The 21,150-nt window shown below is 40.9% G+C and overlaps 1 protein-coding gene across 1 annotated transcript in view; it reads right to left on the reverse strand.

The window, feature by feature from the left end:
- Nucleotides 1-21,150, reverse strand: part of Piezo2 (piezo type mechanosensitive ion channel component 2) — a 405,018-nt gene that overhangs the window by 41,335 nt on the left and 342,533 nt on the right. The window contains 8 exon segments of the mRNA XM_037197168.1: nucleotides 1,920-1,979; nucleotides 4,631-4,745; nucleotides 8,152-8,250; nucleotides 9,834-9,940; nucleotides 14,371-14,442; nucleotides 15,525-15,646; nucleotides 17,351-17,440; nucleotides 20,285-20,444. Coding sequence (XP_037053063.1) covers nucleotides 1,920-1,979; nucleotides 4,631-4,745; nucleotides 8,152-8,250; nucleotides 9,834-9,940; nucleotides 14,371-14,442; nucleotides 15,525-15,646; nucleotides 17,351-17,440; nucleotides 20,285-20,444 — 825 coding nt within the window.

Genomic DNA, 21,150 nt, shown 5'->3' on the forward strand with positions numbered 1-21,150 from the left:
CCCTGCATCAAGGCTGTGCAAGGTGTCCCACCATAGGTAATGGGCTCCAAAAAGCCAGCTCATGCACCAAGGATAGAGCTTGATCCCATTGCCAGGGGCCCCTCAAAAGAGACCAAGCTACATACTTGTCTGACTTATGCAGAGGGCCTAGTCCAGTCCCACACAGGCTCCGTAGCTGTTGGCCTAAAGTTCATGAGTTCCCACTAGCTTGGTTTGGGGCCAGAATCTTGATGTCTGATGTCCCCATGGAAACATTTCCTGCCTATGTGGCTACCACCTGTGATGCAACTCAGGACTTTTCTGGCTGTGGCCTCTCTTGATCTTCCACAGGTCTTTGGAGGTGAGGAAGAACAGAGGGTCCTTTGCTGAGCAAAGTAGCAAAGGCGGAGATGAATGGCCTCATGAAGTGGGATGAAGGATATCCACTGATCCCACCGAAGTATGATTTCAAGTGAGAGACTCCACAGATGCCTCCATTTTTCTCTGCATTGCTGGTCTCCTATTTAGTCGATTATTTGTTTATTTTGTGTGTGCATATGTGTCTGTGTCTATGTGTGGAGGCCAGAAGAGGGCATCCAGTGCTCTCCTGTACCACTCCCTGTCTTTCGTTGGGGCAAGTTCTCTCCTTGAACCTAGAGCTCATGTTTCTTGACTAGGCTGGAAGCAGAAAGTCCTAGCAATCCTCCGGTCTCCCCAGCCAACCCTCACCATGGAACTGGAGCTGCAGGCCTGTGCAGGATTTCTGTCTTGTTACATGGGTGAGGGATCTGAACTCCAGTCCTCATGATTATGCAACAAGAGTTCCTAACCTTCATGCCATCTCTCCATCTTCCCTTATTTCCATTTAAGGAACTCTAGACCAAGGCATGTGATGCCCATACCTATTTGGAGAAGACCTCAAGCTGCTTTCACAGACATAAAAGGGAAGTTTGGCCCTGTAGGCTGAAAGACTTAGAGCAAGAGCCACCAATATATTCCAGCAGGACTTAGGTTTTTGACAACTTATTCTTATTTTTTCTCCCATTTGTAGTGGGGAGCCATTCCAGCTTTGACCTGGAAGTTCCAACCCCCAGTGAGGCTTCAGTAACTGTCACACCTACAGGCGGGGCTGAGAGAGGACCCTGAAGACCTGAGATCTGATGCACGGGCTCTCTTGGTTCCTGGACCCTGGATGCTGGAGCTAGACTGAGCAGAGTTCACCAGAGAACACCGCTGGAGTGTGTTACACTTTTCCCAGACCCTGTTACCTATCCCCACAAAATAAACCTCCCTTTTAACTATGTGGAGTGGCCTTAATAATTTCACCAATACCCATTCACAATTACTTTCCTACAAGTAATAGTTCTTAGTTGTTGTAATTACTTATTTCTATATTTGCCTTATAATAATTTATGGTATATTTAAAATAGCTAATGGAGAGGATTCTAAGTGTTTTTAACACAAATGACAAATGTTTGAGATTATGGAAATATCCATTAACCTGATGTCATGATCCTACATTGTAAATATTTTTCAAAATGTGTAGGTGTCTCACTAGTCTACCTCAGTTAAAAAGGTAAATTTTAAAGAGTTCTATTTAAAAAAGAAAGAAGAAAATTTCAAGCATATTTTTTTCATTCTCGTATTCTGGTGGCTTCTATACGTCACCAGCATTTGTCATGTTCACCCAGGCACATGAATCAAGGACTTTACAACCAGATAGGAACCTCACATGTCACCCAGGGGGAGAGAGGCTGGATCTGCTCTCAGGAGTCCTTCTCTGCCTCAGCAGAGATGAGGTTTCAAGGGACAGGATTGTGATTATTCAGCTGTGGTCCAGACTCACGGTTGGCTTCATTACTTTGTAGCAGCCTTCCTTACCACACGGGGCAGTGCTATTTTCAAATGCTCAAAGTTCAACTATGTCTCTATCAGGTTACCTGGTCCATCGGACTTCTTTTTGATTGGCCCATCTTCTCGATCTTCCCATTCCACGGGACCTGTGTTATATATAACAAAAGATATTTCATTATATAGAGTCTTGTGCCATTTTTATGACTAAAGAATATTCAAAAATTTTTGGCAGAACACACACCTGAGAATACCAAATACAACATTGAATAAAGCAATGATAGTGGGGGGAGTTTGCCTCATTAAATATTAAAACTAACCCCATGGCTATGAAATGCAAAAGCATGTAACAGTGATTCAGAGCTTGACAACAGAAATGATTCAGAATACACTCCCAAGTCATATCTAAGCCAAAATAGAAGCCAGTGGCTGACTACTGCTTATTTCTAACACAAAAGGAAGACTTTTAAAATAAGTAGGGCTTGTCATCATTACTCATCTATGTAATTATATGAAAATATATCTCTACTGCACAGAGTAATAAAAAAATTCAAGATGCAAGTAAAACCAGGAGGAAATATAGGACAACATTTGCTTAATATTGGAGGGCAGAGGCTTTCTTTAGTGAGATGTTGGCTTTAAAAGTACCAGAATGGCCGGGCGGTGGTGGCGCATGCCTTTAATCCCAGCACTCGGGAGGCAGAGCCAGGCGGATCTCTGTGAGTTCGAGGCCAGCCTGGGCTACCAAGTGAGCTCCAGGAAAGGTGCAAAGCTACGCAGAGAAACCCTGTCTCGAAAAACCAAAAAAAAAAAAAAAAAAAAAAAAAAAAAAAAAAAAAAAGTACCAGAATGTTTTGATATCAAGCAGATTTCACATTGTTTAGATAGTCATGTATCACAAACTGAATACAAGCATTGAACAAGAAAGTGTGATTATAACTCACCACAGGAAGCAATATGCTTGATATACAAGCCATCCTAATTAATAAGAAAAGAAGAAATATTCCAATAGAATGGCAGAGGACAATTATAGCTGTATTTGGACCTTAAACTTGGAAGTACAGATTATATAGACAATATAAAGTAAACATGCCCAGTATCATTAGTTATGAATTAGACGAAATTCCACTGAAAACACAAGTCATCTGTCATCCCTCAGAAAAAAATGATAAAAAGAGCAGTGAGGGCCTTGGTATGAAGGTGTAAGAAATGTACCTTCCTTTATTTGACATATTGGAGTATAAATTACTAAATGCTTGTGGGGAAAAACTGTTAAAATGTATGAAGCTTATCCTTTAGCCCAGTCTTCCTACTTTTGGGACTCTACTCTGTGAGAGTGCATGTTACTCTTAACCTCTACCATACTTTTAAATACATCCATGTACATAACTCCATGTGAATTTTTTTGCAAGGATACCTATTATATAGCATTGTTTGCTGTGGTAAAATCAGGAAGCAATCTTTTTGTCCATTAATGGTTAAATGATTGAATAAATTATGCATATCTGTACTATGGAACCTTTTATAGCCATTAAAAAAGCCCAGCAGTTTCATGAATAGTTAATTGGAAAAATGTTCATGATACATTACTAATGAAAGTACAAGATGCCTTTGTGCACATGAACTCTATTCTGAAAAGCTAACGAACAAATAATATGCACTTGCAGAAAGGGGAGAAGGCCAATGCCCCATCTGGATAGGATGCATCTTTCCTGGAGGCTAATTTTGTGTGTGTGTGTGTGTGTGTGTGTGTGTGTGTGTGTGTGTGTATGTGCGCGTGCATGCATCTCCATCTGCTGGATCTCCCTCTACCATTTGGCTTGTTATATTGGGTGTAGATTAAATTTATCTTTGTAAACATATCAATAAAATGCAGTTAAAGCCACCCAGTACATACTGGGAGAAGGAAGGTAAAAATGAACAAAATGTATAATTAGTTACATGAGAAGTTTTGATTCTTTGACCTTCTTAAGTTCATAAGGAATCCATGATTACATTATCTTTGTACAGAATCAAACTATAGCAGATAAACCCAGGGGTCCCTTTAGTCATATCATTTAACCTCCACTCTCCTAAAAAAGCAGCCACTGTTATTAATACACTAAGGTTTTTTTTTTTTTTTTTTTTTTTTTAAATCCTTCTCTTACATTTAAACACTAGGATACATACCGGTTTAAAATGTAAAATACTGGGTTGAAGTACTTTGGTTGTCTTTGTTTCAGTTAGTGGTTTCAATAAGTACCTGCTATTTTGAAAAATGTTGTTTTTCACTTAAATAATATGTCAGGAACCTACTTAATGGTATTTGTACAGACTAATTTTATGCCATTTTGACACAAGCTAGAGTCATTTTGGAAAAGAGAACATTAACTGAGAAAAATGCCTTCACCAGGTTGGCCTGGGGTCAAGCCTGCTGTACATTTTCTCTAGTGATAATTGATGTAGGAGGGCCCAGATCACTGTGGGGCGATACCACCCCTTGGCAGGGGGAGCAAGGCAGTAAGCAGCATTCCTTCATGGTCTCTGCAGCTCCTGCCTCCTACTTCCTTCTCCGAGTTCATGCCCTGGCTTCCTTGCCCAGCTTTCCCACAAGCTGCAATGTAAAATAAGTCCTTTCTGCTACAAGTTGGTTTTGGTCATGGTCTTTATCACTGAATAGAAAACTAATTAAGAGAGTATTCTATCATGTTCGGTAACAGAATCTCTTAGAAATGTTCAACTCATTGGATTGAAAGTCCCATCTCTTGGCATCCGGTGTCTGTGGTGCAGAGGCTGGGCGTGCTTCCTGCCCAGCACTCACCTTCCCCAGATGCTTTGCGTCTTCCTTTCTGCTCTTCTCTTGCCAACTTCTTTTTCTCTTTCCTTCTCTGACGGAGTGCTGTTTTAGGATCAGTAATCCAGGCCTGATAGACGAACTGAAAGAAGAAAGTCTGATTATTTTCTGACTTTTAAAAATAACTTAAAATGAAAATGGACCAAAGCCAAGCTTCTTTGATGTAAGAATTTTTTCTCTTATAAGTGTCTCTTTCCCTTTTCTTATGCTAAGCTGACTTCTCCTGGTCTAGATTCTTTCTTCTTGCTTGTTTGAGACAGGGTCTCATTATATTACCCTGGCTGGCTTAGAACTTGCTTTGTAGCTCTGTCTGCTTCTGTCTCCTAAGTGCAGGGATTAAAGGCATTCACCACCACAGCCATCTTGTTGCTCTTCATTTGCTACCATAAGTGGGAACATTCTTCACTTGGTGTCAAAGGTGATCATGCATGATACAAACTTGGGTGAAAACAAACCGTCACTTCTCTGAAACACCACCACCATTTGTGATCCTCCATTACAGAATTTTTGCTTTGCACGCAACAAGCTGAAGCCGGGAGCTCTTGATAAGTAGCATTAGAGGAGTCTGTCCTACCACAAACTTTTTAATCAAAGGAAAATGCCATCTCTAATACTCTTACTTGCTTGGGGGGAGTGATTAGGTTTTGCATCTTCAATTCTCTCCTAATAGCAGTTATGAGTAACTAGAAAAGGAGGCTCTGCAGATGGATGAGTATGTTAAAAGGAGAATCATGTCAGTGTGGGAGTGAGCTCTTCCGGGAAGGCAGGGAGGGAAAACTGGTGCCTCGGGCTGCCCTTTGTCAGTTGCATTCAAGAGCTGAAGACAGTCACATCAACATTTTACAACAGCCCACCCTCCCCATCCCCAGAAGCATGCAAAGACAACAAAACCAAGACATAAAATCAGCCTTCTAGAAATCATAAAACTAGGCAGGCATGCTTCACATGCAACACCCGGGTCTCAGGGAAGCTGGGTTTTCCATTCTTATGATTAAGATACGTGCACATAAGGGGTAGTTGTTAGCCCATATATTGTCATTTCATCCTAGATCATTTTCTATTTCAGAAAAATTTGGAGAACACAACATAAACAGATTGGTCTTCTCGTGTCACTAGAAAGTTAAGATTAAACTCTTCCACATATGGAAATGTCAGGGCACAGGGTCCAAGAAATAACACGTCCTTTTTCCTCAGTGGCGGAAATCTGAATTGTACGGGTAATACACACAAATGTAAAACTGGTTTTATTTCTGGATAACAAGCCCAGGAGATAGGCATCTCATGTTATGTTAAAATGTTATTTATGAAATTAGGAGATGAACTGATGCTCAAAAGCATCAAAGCAGGGACTGGTGGATCTTTACTGAACATGTCAGTTTGGGAGTCTAGCCACTTATCTCTCAGGTTTAGGACATTAAAAGGCAAATTTGCAAACATAGTTTGTTTTAAAAGAAATTGCACTAATAAATAAGTCTTCGGGTTTAAGAACAGCGTAGGATGACATTTCCTTCAAGGAAAGTGCCATACTACTATTGTTTTATAAAAATAAAGAATCCCAAACATAAATGAAAAGGTAATAATTTGTGAGTGTAGCAGGTACACGATTGCAGGACATCCTTTGTTCTGAAGAGAAAAGCAAACAGCTGGGAGGGAGAGAGGAGGGCTGAGAGGGGCAGGGTTGGCAAACTTTAAGAAGGGCAAGGAAGGGACCCTCGATCATGTGGCACGGTGAGGGGAACTCCTAACTCTATGTTGGTCCCCAGGGATGAAGCCCATCAGTGTCTTCTTGTGGAACATCTGGTCATGCAAGGACAGGAAGCAAGAGGGAGCAACCACACTGTGAGTCGTTGAGTCCTTATTCGCAGGCAAAGTTATCTTAAGATTGCCATTTTGAAAAATAAGAATTTTAAGGTTTCAAACACTTAACTGAAGGGCAGTTTTGCCTTCTGCTATTTTAGAAAAGGGTTCTGATCCTTACTGAGTCAAGAATGGAAGAAGATTTTTGCTGTCCTCTCAAATTATGACATCACAGCTCTAACTTTCACCCACTTGGTGGCTTGTCTAGGGAGCCAGGCTGGAAGTACATCAGCCAGAAGGAGAAAGTGCTTGGAAGTATACACAAAAAGTCTGAAGGTTTAGTTAATAGTCACTGCATGAGTATACGTCTCTGACTTTACCTTAAAGTTTATCTTTATTATTAGGGGAATGAGATTCACTTTTACCAAAAGGTTATATATATATATATATATATTATATATATATATATATATATATTCTTTTAAACAGAGAGTGTTTCATTGGAGTGGAAATCCTTAGCTCAAATTGACACCATTTTATAATTTGTCCTCTAACTAGACTGGGACCCAGAAGTTCCTTTACATCTCCATCATCATTTAATCATATTCACTTTAAGTAACAAAAGGGGTGGATAAATTGCAATCTTTCACTTCAATAATTTTAAAATCATGAGTTGAGAAACACACATTCATAGAGATGAACGATAAAGTCCCTTGCAGAAACAGCAACAGTGACTATTAATTAAAGTCAGCCTTCTGGAATTTAGAATGAAAGACAGTTGGAAGGTTGGGCTCTGTAGCTCTAGGTAGACCAGAAATATGGCCTCACCTGGGAGCTTCACAGACACTCTGAATTTCAGGTCCTGTATGACCAGTGGAACCGGAATAAGCATGAAAATGAGACCACAGGACAAAGGCAAGGTACACTGGTCTCTGTCACTATCCCAACTGTTTGCTTGAACTCAAGGACCATCATATCATAATGACCCAAGAGTTTTAGAGCTCACTCCTGCTTGAGTTTGGAAGGAAAAGCATGCTACAAAATACAAGAAGGATAATTTCTTCTTTGTGGCTTCTAATAATGAAGTGAGTATGGTCTAAGCAGTTGACTGACATCCACTACGTATTAGACAAATGAACTACATTTGTACATTGTTAAAGTTTATTGAGAAGCACTGTTGTGCTCTGGGAGTGAGCAGCTGGGAAAGGAGATATGTTGGATGCAGGAATTAGACAACTGGATCCAAATTAGGAAGCTGGAGAGTAACAAGAAGCTGAAAAGGGTTTAGAATCAGAGGAGTCTTTTACAGATTGATTTGGAATTTCTTACCAGCTTTCTGAGAAAAAAATTATTATATATGTTTTACTCATTATAAACTGATGCATGCAACCAGATGTCACCGGTTTAAAATGAGATGTAACTCACAGAAAACTATGAGGAGAGAAAGTACATGTATATCTGCATTTTCTCTTTCTATTTTTTATATTCTCTGGTGTCTACTTTTAAAAGTGGTAACATGATATAAAATCTGGTTCCTAAGAACTCTTTTTTGGAAAACTTAATGTTTTACACCCATATGATACTTCTGTTGTATGATTCATAGAATAGAGAAAATGTAGATATAGGGATGTTTTACTAAAGTTCTATGGAGCAGAGAGTCACACACTACACATCAGTAAAGCATGAAATACCTTTGCAGCTCTGATTAAATACTGAAGAATAGTTTTGGGAAGTTTAATGACAGACTTTGGCAAGGCTAAAATGGCTGAGGCAAACTTCCCAATAGCTCTCTACAAAGAAGGACAAAGCAAGAATAATTAGTAGAAAAAAAAACCCAACAGTTAACAATTTAATATATGATGTCGCATGAGCTCATCTCTATAATCAACACTGAGGTTAAAGCATGCCAGTCACTGAAGCTAGAATAAAATGTGCTGGGCTTGTAAGTTAGGAAAAAGAGCATATTTAGTCACAGCACACAGTTCATAACACAGTAAGGATGCTCCACATTCTCTTCTTTGTTGTATGATGAGTGGTGGTTAGCATAAAATTCATTAGCTAAAAATAAAAAGTAAGGCTGTTGAGTCATTAGTAGTGACAAGTACCCCATCATGCACACAAACATGTCCCCAAGCACACAGAGGAGCAATGGATGTAGGGAGGCAGCACCCTGCCCAAGAACCCCCACAAATCACTTGGTTCTTCAATGCTATCAGGAAGACTGTGGGGCGTTTACCCACCAACTCCACAGTTCCCCAGAGTTTTCTTGAGTGCGAGCAGCAGGAAATATTAGATAGAAGGAATTAGATTGTGGAGATGGACAGATAGAAAATACAGGATAGCCTCAAGAGGGTCTGGAACCTATGCCCACGGGCCCTCTGTCTCTGCCCTAAGGTATTTATAGAAATGCCAAGGGGTGGAACAAAAGACCTCTCCTCAGCACAGCCAAGTGCAGACCATCTCAGACACCTGCACTCAGGCCCATGATTCAGTCATCCTCTCTATGCAGACCTGCTGGGTAAAGCCACTAGGAACCTGAAAATGGGCTCCCACAGAAGACCTGAGCTTGTCCATTTATGAGGGCCTGTCTAAGGAGCAGTGCATGGCCTTATCATGGGCAATCATGAAGTTTTGTGGAAACCTTTCTATATGCTCTGTACTATGACAAATAGGATATAACCATTCCAGCCTGTGGTCCAGAGGTAAGATAAGCATGTATAAAGAATTCATGCCCTGGGCTCTGACAAGGCTCATCTTTAGGAAGGATAGATTGTACCCTGCCCCCACTAACACTGTGTTGGCTGGTGGGTCAGAGCTGGGGTTGGGACAGCAGATTCTTGAACAGAGAAAACTCAGCTGAAAAAGAGCAGAACTGGGATGGATGATTACAGTTATTATTTAAATAGATTCTGGTATCATTAGCCATACAAACGAAGCCGATTTTCAAAATCCAATGCAACATTTCAGCGATCATTTCAAAAAAAGAGCATGTGCTTTATTCACACAATCAATTCTTTCACGCAGGGAGCTGTGAGCCCAACAGTCAAGGAATCCGAAGCGACGCTGAGGAAGCTCATCAAAAAATTTTTTTTACATCAAAAAATGCTTTGATGTCAGGGATGAAGCCCTGACCCACATCCTGGTCACATGATGTGGTAGTTACAATGTTCCTGAGAGGGAGCAGTGCCATAGTTTAACTATAAATAGACAATTTCAGATGTCCATCAGAAGACTCTGAGAGCTGTACCACAGGACTACAGAGGAGGTCACTTAGGCCTGTAAGCAAGAGTAGTCAATTAAAAAAAAAACCAACCAACCAACCAAAGTGTTTCTAACTAGCAAAGGGCATCACTGTCCACATCCCTCTAATTACCTGGAATGCTGACTTCCGTGGAGGTTCTTCATCTTCCTTCTTGAGTTCCTCTTCTTCCTCCTCTTCACTATCCGTTTCAAATAAATAATAGTCTCCACTCCTGACCACTAAGCAAAACAAAATATTTGCTTACTTCTTGAAAGAGACATGAGAAACCCGGGGGTGTATTCATGAAATGTCCCCCCTAAAGACACAGATGGTCCTCAAGAGGACCACAGCCAGAGATGTTAGCAGGAGAAAACAGATGAAAAGAACCGATTTTATCTAGTGCTATATGGTACTGGCATGGCTGGGTCTACAGAGCATGAGGCCTTGTCTGTGACATTTATGAGATTGGCCACTATGGGGTTGACCTGGCAATTTCTCCCATCTTCACTGTTTTATAAGGCTGAATCCATTTGTTGTGGAGATGCCAAAACACCTGAAAACTCTTGCTTCACAATTCATCAGTTTTGATCACTAAGACAAAGGCCAAAGTGAAGTGGAAGATTTGGCATGGTCTGTCACAGACAAACCCACCGGGGGTGACACAGGATGGAGATCAGTGCCACCAGCCTCCATTTCACTTTATACTATGCAGACCTGGTTTCTCCACACGCGACACACGAGGCAACGTAAGACAAGACATTTGAAAGAGTTAAAGACAAACAAAATAAAATAAACAACAACAACAAACAACAACAAACAGTGCCACAAGGAGGAAAAGGGTAGGTAACATCAAAAACAAAAACAAGACAACAACATCTATTCTGACTGCTTCTATGTATAGCTTTGGAACTGACTGAGGAACAGCAGCCTTGGTCCATAGGGTTTGGCTCTGCTGTGCTTCTGGTCAACAAGCCATTCCCTGGGAGCAGAAGAAAACCCAAGGAGAACTATAATGACCATCAGAAACCAAGCACAAACAGTATGGCCTGCTTCTGCCTCATTTAACACTTGCCCTGCAAGAACATACTGTCTGTGTCAGGAATAGGAACAGAGGAATCAGAGATGTCTAGAGACTTAGAGGCATTTAGGAAATTCAATCTTCGTGTGTTTGAAAACTTTTAAATTTAATAGAGAAAAGGAGACTCACTTCTGATGCTACAAGAACTGTACCATCATTGTGGGAAACCATACTCATGTTTTCTAATTGTATTTGGGATTTTGAAGTGCAGAGGCATCTCAGGGGTGGTGAGATAATGTGATGTCTTAAGTTATGATTTGCACTTACATCCCACAGGGTAATAGGAAACCTTGGCTTGCTTAAAACCAGTTGCAATAATGTCACTAGCTATGGTTAAAAGTTGAACAATTTTGTCTACAGTATCAGATGACTCTGAGGCTTCATTCGAGAAGATGCGGAGTGAACGAATTGGGCCTTATATCCTTGAACAGAAGCACTGTGATTTGTTACTCATGTTTTGAAGAAAAAAAACCAGGCCCAGAGTATTGGGTCCAGGCCTGAGGGAATCAGTGCAATACAACATAAGGTAATAATAAGCAAGAACAAACCAAAGTTACAGCATTACATTTGACAGTGGGGAAGACCATTAAAGTAATGCCTTCACTTAAGCTGAGAGATTTTGCAGGGAAGTTTTGTGGATTCTACATCACATGGTCATTTGGGATAAACACAGGGCATTAGAAGATGGAGCATTTTACCCTCATTATAGGCACTAAGATCAACGATAGCTGAAGTTGTATTCAATCATACCTTCTATCACTTTTATTCATATGGTTGAGCCCAAATAATTTTTTAATCTTAAGCATTGATTTTATCATTAATAATATCACCAGTTTATTATGTGAACAAGTGCAACTGGTACATTTGAAAAAATGAAAAAAATTTTTTTCAAGTCTTTTAGTTCATAAAGCATTGTTGAAGCAAAGCTAGAAAGATTGCTTGCTTTAGTGTACGCTGCTAATGATAATTTAAATAGTTCTTCCACGTACATTAGTGCAGATGGAGATGCTGCCTTCAGGCTGTGTGCAGACACAAATCACAGATGCTGGTGTCACTGATAAATTACTTAGTATGAAACTAACTTTTAGAATCTCACCACTCATGTCCACAGAAACATGGCTCTTCAGATATTTATCAACAAAGCAAGGTTAGGTCCTGACTAAGGTCATATGGAACTGATACAGAGACACTGCACTGGGAAGGAAGGTATCATTGAATAGCAATAATGCAGTCCTGTGTGTGTGCATAGGTTTGGAACTAGCAAATCTGTCACCATAGCTTACGCTGACATCTTTGCTGCTGATCAACGGTATCAACAAGCATCATCATCACTAGACACTGAAACTGCACTCAAACTCAGCATCTCAGAAACTGTTTGAAAACCCAGCCCAGTCATTTAATCAGATCAGAACAAGGGCTCCTAATAACATTCTTCCAGATCTAAAGATAAGTTCTGGAGCATCAAAGAATAAAAACAGTCAAGGACACATTCTTTCCCTTTTGTTCCTTTCAAACTTGGAAAAGGAAATATGTTACACAGTAGAAACTTAGTACCACAGTCAGAACATGAGTCCAAACCATGTGTTACAGACAGCCCTGCATTATTGCACTGTAACATGTTGTAACAAGGCACATGGAGTTGAATACCAGAAGAATCTGATATAATGAGGGTGAAATGAATCAGAAAAATCTAAGGCCATCAACCATCAGAGGGAATTAAGTTGTTATCAACGTGTACAGTGATTATCAACGACCATATCCAGTTCTTTTGAAATGATTTAGATGCCAAAAGGGAGAAACCACCACAGCGACTGTAGTGGGAATTTACCCTGCTGAAGGACATTCAATATGATGTGATTTCTGAAATGGATAGGTCACTCTAAACCAGCAAAGGCCCTTTAAAAACAGAAAAGTAGGCATAGTTTACTTGTGACTTGATAGAACAGGTATTCAGTGCTGTTAACATGTTGTTAACCTGACTAATGTGTCAGTGAACCACAGAGGAGCCACATTGGATTTCAACTTTTACCCTTGTCTTTGAACTTGAGCAGAAAAGAAAATGAAATTCTTTGTAACTCCTTCTCTTATTTTTAACCACACTGTTGAAACTCAATATTAAGGATGAAATCTAATTAAATTAAAAGATATTAAGCAAATTTCAATTGTCATGCCATTTAGAAAATGACTTCTGGAGGGAGAGAGGCCAATTGCAGGTCACTGTGACACTCTTAATTCAGGCTGGAAACTGAGATTTCCTTAGTTTTCTAAAGGTTTCTGACTAGCAGGGTTGTTCTCAGCCATGTATGATTTTCTTTGATCAGACGAGTTGTAGTTCTGGATGTACAGTGTGAGACAAAAAAGGCTGAAGACACTACACGTTATTTTAAAGGGGCCCCCAACTGGATCAGGCCCTCTGAATGGATGAGACAGTTGATTGGCTTGATCTGTTTGGGAGGCATCCAGGCAGTGGGACCAGGTCCTGTGCTCATTGCATGAGTTGGCTGTTTGAACCTGGGGCTTATGCAGGGTCGCTTGGCTCGGCCTGGGAGGAGGGGACTGGACCTGCCTGGACTGAGTCTACCAGGTTGATCTCAGCCCTTGGGGGAGGCTTTGCCCTGGAGGAGGTAGGAATGGGGGGAAGGCTGGGGGAAGGGGAGGGGGGCGGGAGGGGGGGAGAACAAGGGAATCCGTGATATGTAGAACTGAATTGTATTGTAAAATAAAATAAAATAAAATTATATATATAATCATTCACTCTTCTACCACATTTAAGGACTAGATTATAGTGGGTCATTCTATTATAAAGCCATTGGCTAGTACCAATCTTTAAAAAAAATGAAAAAAAAAAAACTAAGCATAACAAATATAGCCAGTGGTATCTGTAACTACACATCCACTTTTATCATTAGGAGGGAAATGTAGTTTATGTGGCTAGTAGACTCTGTTTTCCTGGTTGTTTTTTTTGTTAGTTGGCCACATCTGAGGCTGTTCTGCATTCTGGGCTTGGGTGTTTGGGGTATTATTTGGGGATTGTTGCGGAGACATTTTGAGGTGGGGAGGGGTTAAAGTACAAAGCAAACGTATTTTAGGTTAACCCTCATCTTTGTATTAAACACGCTTCTAAAAACTCTTAAATGCAAATGAAATCAAAGCTCTGGGAAGACATGGAGAGAGACTCGTTGACAGCCATGCCAAGTGCCTTACAAAGAGGGTCACAGACACAGGACAGAGCAAGCATCCTTTGGAGTCCTGGGAGGGGACAAATTCATCCTTAAGGGCTTTAAACCACATAGTGGGTAGGAGCAGAACTCTGGGCTGCCGATTTAGATAAGCGCACTCCGTTCTTGGCTTGCTGAGGTAATAAAACTCTCTACACCACAACTTTGGCTCTCCTGAGCCAACATGCTAATTTCTCTGTCACATGGGGGGCTAGAGACTCATTAGCACTGCAGTGATCTTACACTCTGAACCCCTATCAAGTCACAAGGGTCAAACCATGCATGGGGCACACAGGTCATGGGGAGCCTGAATTCTGGTCAAGGATATAAGGGTTAGAATTGATGAGATTGGAAGAGGATCAAGAGAACCTACTGGAAGCATGATCAACCCAAGGCCGCCACCACTGCTTTTTTTTGCCCTTGGCTTTCTGTTTGTCTGCTTCTCCTAAAATGAAATATGTCCAGATATTAATTCTCAGGAAGTGAGCACACAAGATTTGAAAACCACGTTTTAAAAACTCAATTGCCAAATCTAGATAAATTGCAGAAAACACATCAGAGGTCAGGAAAAGGAAGTCTACTAACTATAAAAGTACGCATGTACTAATAGTCCGCTGCAATGGTAAACACGGAATGTTCTTAACAGTATGTTACATGCTCACATAAACATACTCAAGTACTAACAGTCCACTGCAATGGTAAACATGCAATGTTCTTAACAGTACGTTACATGCTCACTTTCTTCCTAGGATCTGAGGGCATATGTAAAGAAATATTTAAAAGGAAGTGTTCTTTGTCAACAATGTATCTTACACTGAATTTTTTTCAGTAAATTAGCATGAAAGAATCATTGCTCATTTTAAAGAACCACTTAGTGGTGAATAAGTCATTTAAATGTACCAAGAACAAGGAATAGGACTTTTCCATTTGATTAGTTTAGTACATGATTGGAAGATAGTTATTGCTAATGAAGAGATTCTAGGAACTGGAAAGAGACCATGCATTATTTTTCTATTCCCTTAAGTAAGAAAACATGCAGGCTCCCACAATAAGACTATTAGAGCCATAATTGGATAAATCTATAATTAAATATAATAAGTTGTATGTTTCACAGTAAATTTCATTGGAATGAGTAACAGCTGAAATTTGAACTATGAAAATGTACAAGTGACATGCATGCATATTTAATTTTCATATTAAATTTACAGTAACCAAAAGCAGCATATCTATAAACTTCTCCCCTAAAGGGAGAAATTAAGCAAAAATCATGTCAATTTTTTTCAGGAGCATGTCTGTGAACTAAACCAGACTGGGTTCATTGTTCATATCACATTGAAGAGCAGATGCTTGCAAAATCATTCATTCACTAAATATGCACTAAGGGAACAAACACATATCCATTTACAATGGGAGAGTGAGCACCATGAGACTCCTAACAGGATGGAAATGAATGGTGTTTTACAGCTCTACCAATAGCATGCTCTTAACAGACAGCAAAGCACTCGAATGAAGGAAAATGCAACATACTTTCGTCATCTTCTTCTGAGAGTTTCTGGATGTCCTGACCTTCCCCTGACTCCTGGGTCAAGCTCAGCATCCTCTCCTTACCCTTTTTGTACTTTTGCTGCCGGGCTTTGATGCGGTCCATCCTAGAAACATGGCAGCATTAGTGATAATAAGAGCGCATGCACAGTTATGCTGTGGTCAGCATTGTGGACTCAAGTTGTTACCCAAATATCTGAATCCATGAGCAAAGTGGTCAGCTTACTTTCAATTACTTAAGGATTATGAGATCATTGCTTAGTAGCAAAAAACATCATACACACACACACACACGCACGCAAGCACGTACGTATGCACGAGTCCATAGTACTCTGTGGTTCATAGATACTGAAGTTAGTAATATGATCAATAGTCATTATGCTAAGGTTTAGCATGAAGTCCTTGATATCTGTTCTTATTTTGTATCATAGCTAGTCTGATCATAGCATATTATAACCAAAGGCTTTCCATCATTTTTTATATTTTGTTTATTTTATGTGAATGGGTGTTTTTGTCTCCATGCATGCATGTATGTACACCATGTACATGCCTGGAGACTGCAGAGGCTAGAAAAAGGTATTGGATTCCTCGGGGCTGGAGTATAGATGGGTGCTGGGAATCTATCCTAGGTCCTCTGGAAGATCAGCCAGTACTCTTAACTATTTAGCCAGCTCTCCTGCCCCAGCTTTGCATTCTTAACCAAATAGGAAGCGTCAGGTCTCACTTAAGGGAAGTGGGAGCCCATTCCAAGTGTGGCCCTGCATTTGTTCTTCCCTGTGTCTGAGCTAGAAAGAATAACAACAGTTGCAGCACACCATGTGCACTGCAATTTGCATATACACCTTAGGTCTTTGTGCAAACACTTCATGCCATGGAATACTCTAATTTACACATGGAAATACCCTTTAAGGGAAGGAAATTAAGAACTGAGATCATGATGGAATGAAGCCGCTCTTCCAAATTTAGGGGACTTTCCTGGAAGGGTGGGACAGGGCTTCCACTTCCCTAAAGGTGTCTAGGATTCAAATTCTATGGCTATTATATTCTAAACACTAATACTTAAAATACAGCTGTGTGACAGTCCTTAGAAGTTTCACTGTTAGAAATTTCGTTCCAAGAAAATTCTTTGCAATTGAATTCTTAAATCTCCCGCATCCTGTCTGCCTGCCCCTGTCCCATCTGGATGGGGTGGTAGGAAAAGCGTTGAGTCAAATTGGGAAGTGCTAGACAAGCCAGTGCTGCTTCTAGTGACTTTGGACTCTGCATGTCAGAGCTCATTCATTCTCCCGAGTATGTGCTGTACTGTTTTAAAGGATGCTTCTGAAGCTGACTCCATATTTCTTTCTTGGATCCAGAAATGCAGTGAACCTATTCCTGGTACTTGGCTCCGAGCCAAGCTTCTTTCACTAGTTTATTAATCCTTCTAAAAGCTCGGGAGGGACAACTCTGTGCCCTAACCGAATGATACCAAATGGAGCTTCAGAGAACTTAAATGTCCAGCTCAGGACTCTGCATAAAACAACTGAATTTGTGGGCAGCTCCCTGCTCCTTTTCAAGATGGTGCCCTTCCCACATCCTGGAGCTCCCATCCTGTTAAACTGCTTTCATCTTCAGTAAGCAGTGTTAGTGCCTGACCTGATGGAGTAATCAACACTCAAAATACAGCCAAGTACCAGGCCTTAGAAATCCCCCTCACTGTGAAAAAGGATGCATTTTTCAGGAGTCTGAAATTCATAAGAGTGAAGACTCGGTTGACTATACTGATACAAACTGGGAAGAAGGCAGAGATCCAGAGTAGAGAGAGTCCTTACTGTCTCTTCAGCTGGTCCATGGACTTTTTCTCTTCCTCAATTCTTGCCTTTACAGCTTTCACAATTGTAGCCTGGAAAAGTTCGGCCCCTCTAAAATAAAATTGGGAATACAGAACAAATCAGTATTCAGGCAGCTGTTCTCCTTTTCCTGAAAATGATCATTACAGATCAGAGGTCATGGCATCCCTTTTCTGGGGATGACAGAGTTTTCTTGGCTAAAGTCACCCACTCTTTCTGGATGCCCCTTACTTGTGACTGAACAAGGAAGGAATAGCCCCTTGGGAGTAAGTGGGTTGTCTGCCATTTTGGGAGGCCAGTGGAAAGAAAATGTTTTTTTTTTCAAACACTAAGTGACTTCAGCTCTGTGTCACACAACATTTATCAAGTGACTTTCATTTCTAGTAAAGGAGCTAGCTTCAAGCTTCTAGACTCCCAGAGTAGTGGTTCTCAGCTTTCCTAATGCTGGGATCCTTTAGTACAGTTCCTTACGTTATGGTGACTCCTGGCCATAAAATTATTTTTGTTGCTGCTTTGTAAGTGTACATTTGCCACTGTTATGAATCGTAAATATCTGATGCAAGACAGTCTTAGGTGACTCCTGTGAAAAAGTTGTTCAAACCCCAAAGAGTCGTGACCCACAGGTTGAGAACCACTGTTCTAGAGGGCTATTAGTCACAATGCAAGAAGTTGCTCATCTTCTCACACATATCCTTCTACTGTCATTGTCGTCGTCGTCGTCGTCATCATCATCATCATCATCATCATCATCATTATTTTGCATGTCAGGGAGAAGAACACAGTCCTCTTGTAAATGGCATGCTTTGTGCTTAGGGTATAAATAGACATTTCCTGTCCAGATTGCCTAGTCCCAAATAACCGACTCAGAGGCTGAATATGAATGATAAATGCTCGGCCGATAGCTCAGGCTTGTTACTAGCTCTTACACTTACATTACCCCATATTTCTATCTATGCTTTGCCAAATGACTCATGACTTGTTACCTCATTTTTTTTGACACATCTTGCTTGTTAAGCAGCTGGCTAGTGTCTCTCTTGACTCCCCAACTCGGCCCTCCCTCTTCCCATCATTCTCAGTTTGGCTTTCCTGTCTAACTTCCTGGCCAGTTATCAGCCTGTCAACTTTTTATTAACCAATAAGAGTAATACATATTCATAGTGTAGAAAAGAATTGTTCTGCAGCATTGAGGTTCCTTCCTTGCCTTACCTGAAGCCTGAGGAATTTATGCATTTTTCACATTTCTATTGCTACAAGTGTTCCCTCCCTCCCCCTCTCTCCTCCCTCTCTCTCTCTCTGCATGTGTGTGCTGCACGCATATATTTGTGCAGATGCACTTGCCCATGTGGGTGCATGTGGAGGCCAAAGATTGATATTGATATTTGGATATTTTCCCTAATCATGTTTCCACATTCTTTCTTTCTTTCTTTTTTAATATTTATTTATTTATTATGTATACAGCATGTATGACTGCAGGCCAGAAGAGGGCACCAGACCTCATTACAGATGGTTGTGAGCCACTATGTGGGTGCTGGGAATTGAACTCAGGACCTCTGGAAGAGCAGTCTGTGCTCTTAACCTCTGAATCATCTCTCCAGCCCCCATTATTTCTTTAAAATATTTATTTGAATGTAACTATATGTGGCTTTTATGCATGTCTGTGAATATAGTTGTCTATGAAGGGCCAGAGGTGCCAGATCCCTCTAGATTTATAGGCAGTTGTGAGTCAATTGACATGAGTACAGGGAATTGTACTTGGGTCCTCTTTAAGAGCAGTATAAGCTTTTAATTATTAGGTCCTCATTTCTCTAGACCCTTCACATTTATTTTCTCATTGAGACAGGATCTCTCACTAATGTGAATCTGTCATTTTGGCTAGATTGGATGGACAGCAATGGATGGAGTTCTGCCTGTCTCCAACCTTCAGGGCCAGGGTTACAGGTGCACAATGCCACACCGGCATTTTTAGATGGATGCTGTGGATCTGGACTCAGGTTCTCATGCTTGTGCAGCAAGCACTTAACTCACTGGGCATCTCTCCACCCACAGGCATTCTGACTGCAACCTGACAAATGCACTAAACGCACAAATGACAAAGGTGCCAGGCTCACCCCATGTTTTCCTCTGTACACCCAGTCACGCTGCCCAGGCAAGGTCAAATAGAAATCTTCTATAGTGATGTCATTGGGGCTGTTTCCCTACCCTTCTTCCATTCCCTAACCCTCTGTTCATTCTTTAAATCGCTTCTTGGAATGGAAGGCAGCCCAACTCATGCATGAAATTGCTAATAGACCCTTGGCTCTCATGGCCTCCCCAATGTTTCCTACATCATATTCACTATTTTCTGAATAACTGTATCATGTTCAAATTCTTATGCCCAAGTCCAGCACTGGGAAGTAAGGTCTTACAAGATGACTAAGTTAAGAACAGGATGAATGCCTTAGATAAGGCCCAGGAAGGCCACTGAGTTTTTGGTTTTTCAATTGTGGGCATTCTCATAGGAGTGGAATGATGCCAAACTGTAGTATTCTCATTTACATTTTGTTGATGAATTGTGATATTAAGTGCTAGTTCAGATACTTTTAGGACATTGGTGTATATTCTTTCTTTGTACCCTCCCCTCCCCTTTTTGCAATGTGGAAGGTCAAATGTGCTCTACCATCGAGTTACATCCCAATCCCCACTCATATGTTTTCTCTTCTGATACATCTACTCAGACCATTTGCCCATTGTGTATGTCATGGTGACAGAGTTTCTTGTTAAAACTCTATCTCAGATGTAAAAGGATGCATGTCAGGGGCTTTGGGGAAATGATTTTTCTAAAAGTAACCTTAAAATTTCTTTTGGGTTCTCTGAGCAACGTCAGAAAATATTGAGCATTATTACAGGTCAGTTGTTGGTGAAAGTAGTCTGACCCACCTGGATGCCAGGATCTGGGAAGCTTTTATGTCAGCCACGACATGCAGGAAATAATAACTCATGAAGACTCTTCTCTGAAGTAGGAGGAAGGCAAAGCAGATGCTGTCCCAGATGATCCCCGCCTCCCCACTGGGCAGCTTGCATTTGGAGTCATCTTCAGCTGTGGCATTAAAGCAGGGGAAATGAATACCTGTTTGCATCACTGTTGTATGAAGTCTACAGAGCCAGGCTTGGGAAATCCCACAGGCACAAGAGTGGAATTCCAATGGGCTGACTGATTTATGAGTTGAGCCCTTCACAAGCAAAACTTTATGCCTCCAGTCTGGTAACATCATGAAGGGGCCCCAGTGAGCTGCTGAAACTGTGAGGCCCAGGGAAACTCTGAACATTCTTTCTTCAAGGACTCCCCAACAAGGACTATGGAGAAACAATGGCTCAATGGTAGATGAAATGCTCTAATATAGAAAAGTCCTTAGCAGGGTCAACTGGCTTGACCATGAACACAGGCTATTCTACTAGCAGGACATGGCAGCACATTTATACTAAGTAGCAATTTCCAGATAATAGCTCAATACTCTGCTAAGTACAGCCTGAATTAGAAACCACAGCCAAAAAAAAAAAAAAAAAAAAAAAAAAAAAAAAAAAAAAAAAAAAAACACGGTCAATGAGTGCATTGGATTTAAGTAGCCTTTTGAGCATCATGGAAGCACACAGATGATAAGACTTGTGATTCTGAGCAAGAGGAAGATGGCAGAAATAGCATTTCCCATTGTCTTTGTGGGAAAAATCATCCCAGATAGCCCAGGACTCTTCCCAGTTGGTTTTCTGAACCGGAAGCCCCCCAAACCCCAGCACCTTGAAGAGAG

The sequence above is a fragment of the Peromyscus leucopus genome, chromosome 19 (genome assembly GCF_004664715.2).
Source record: "Peromyscus leucopus breed LL Stock chromosome 19, UCI_PerLeu_2.1, whole genome shotgun sequence".
Taxonomy (NCBI): domain Eukaryota; kingdom Metazoa; phylum Chordata; class Mammalia; order Rodentia; family Cricetidae; genus Peromyscus; species Peromyscus leucopus.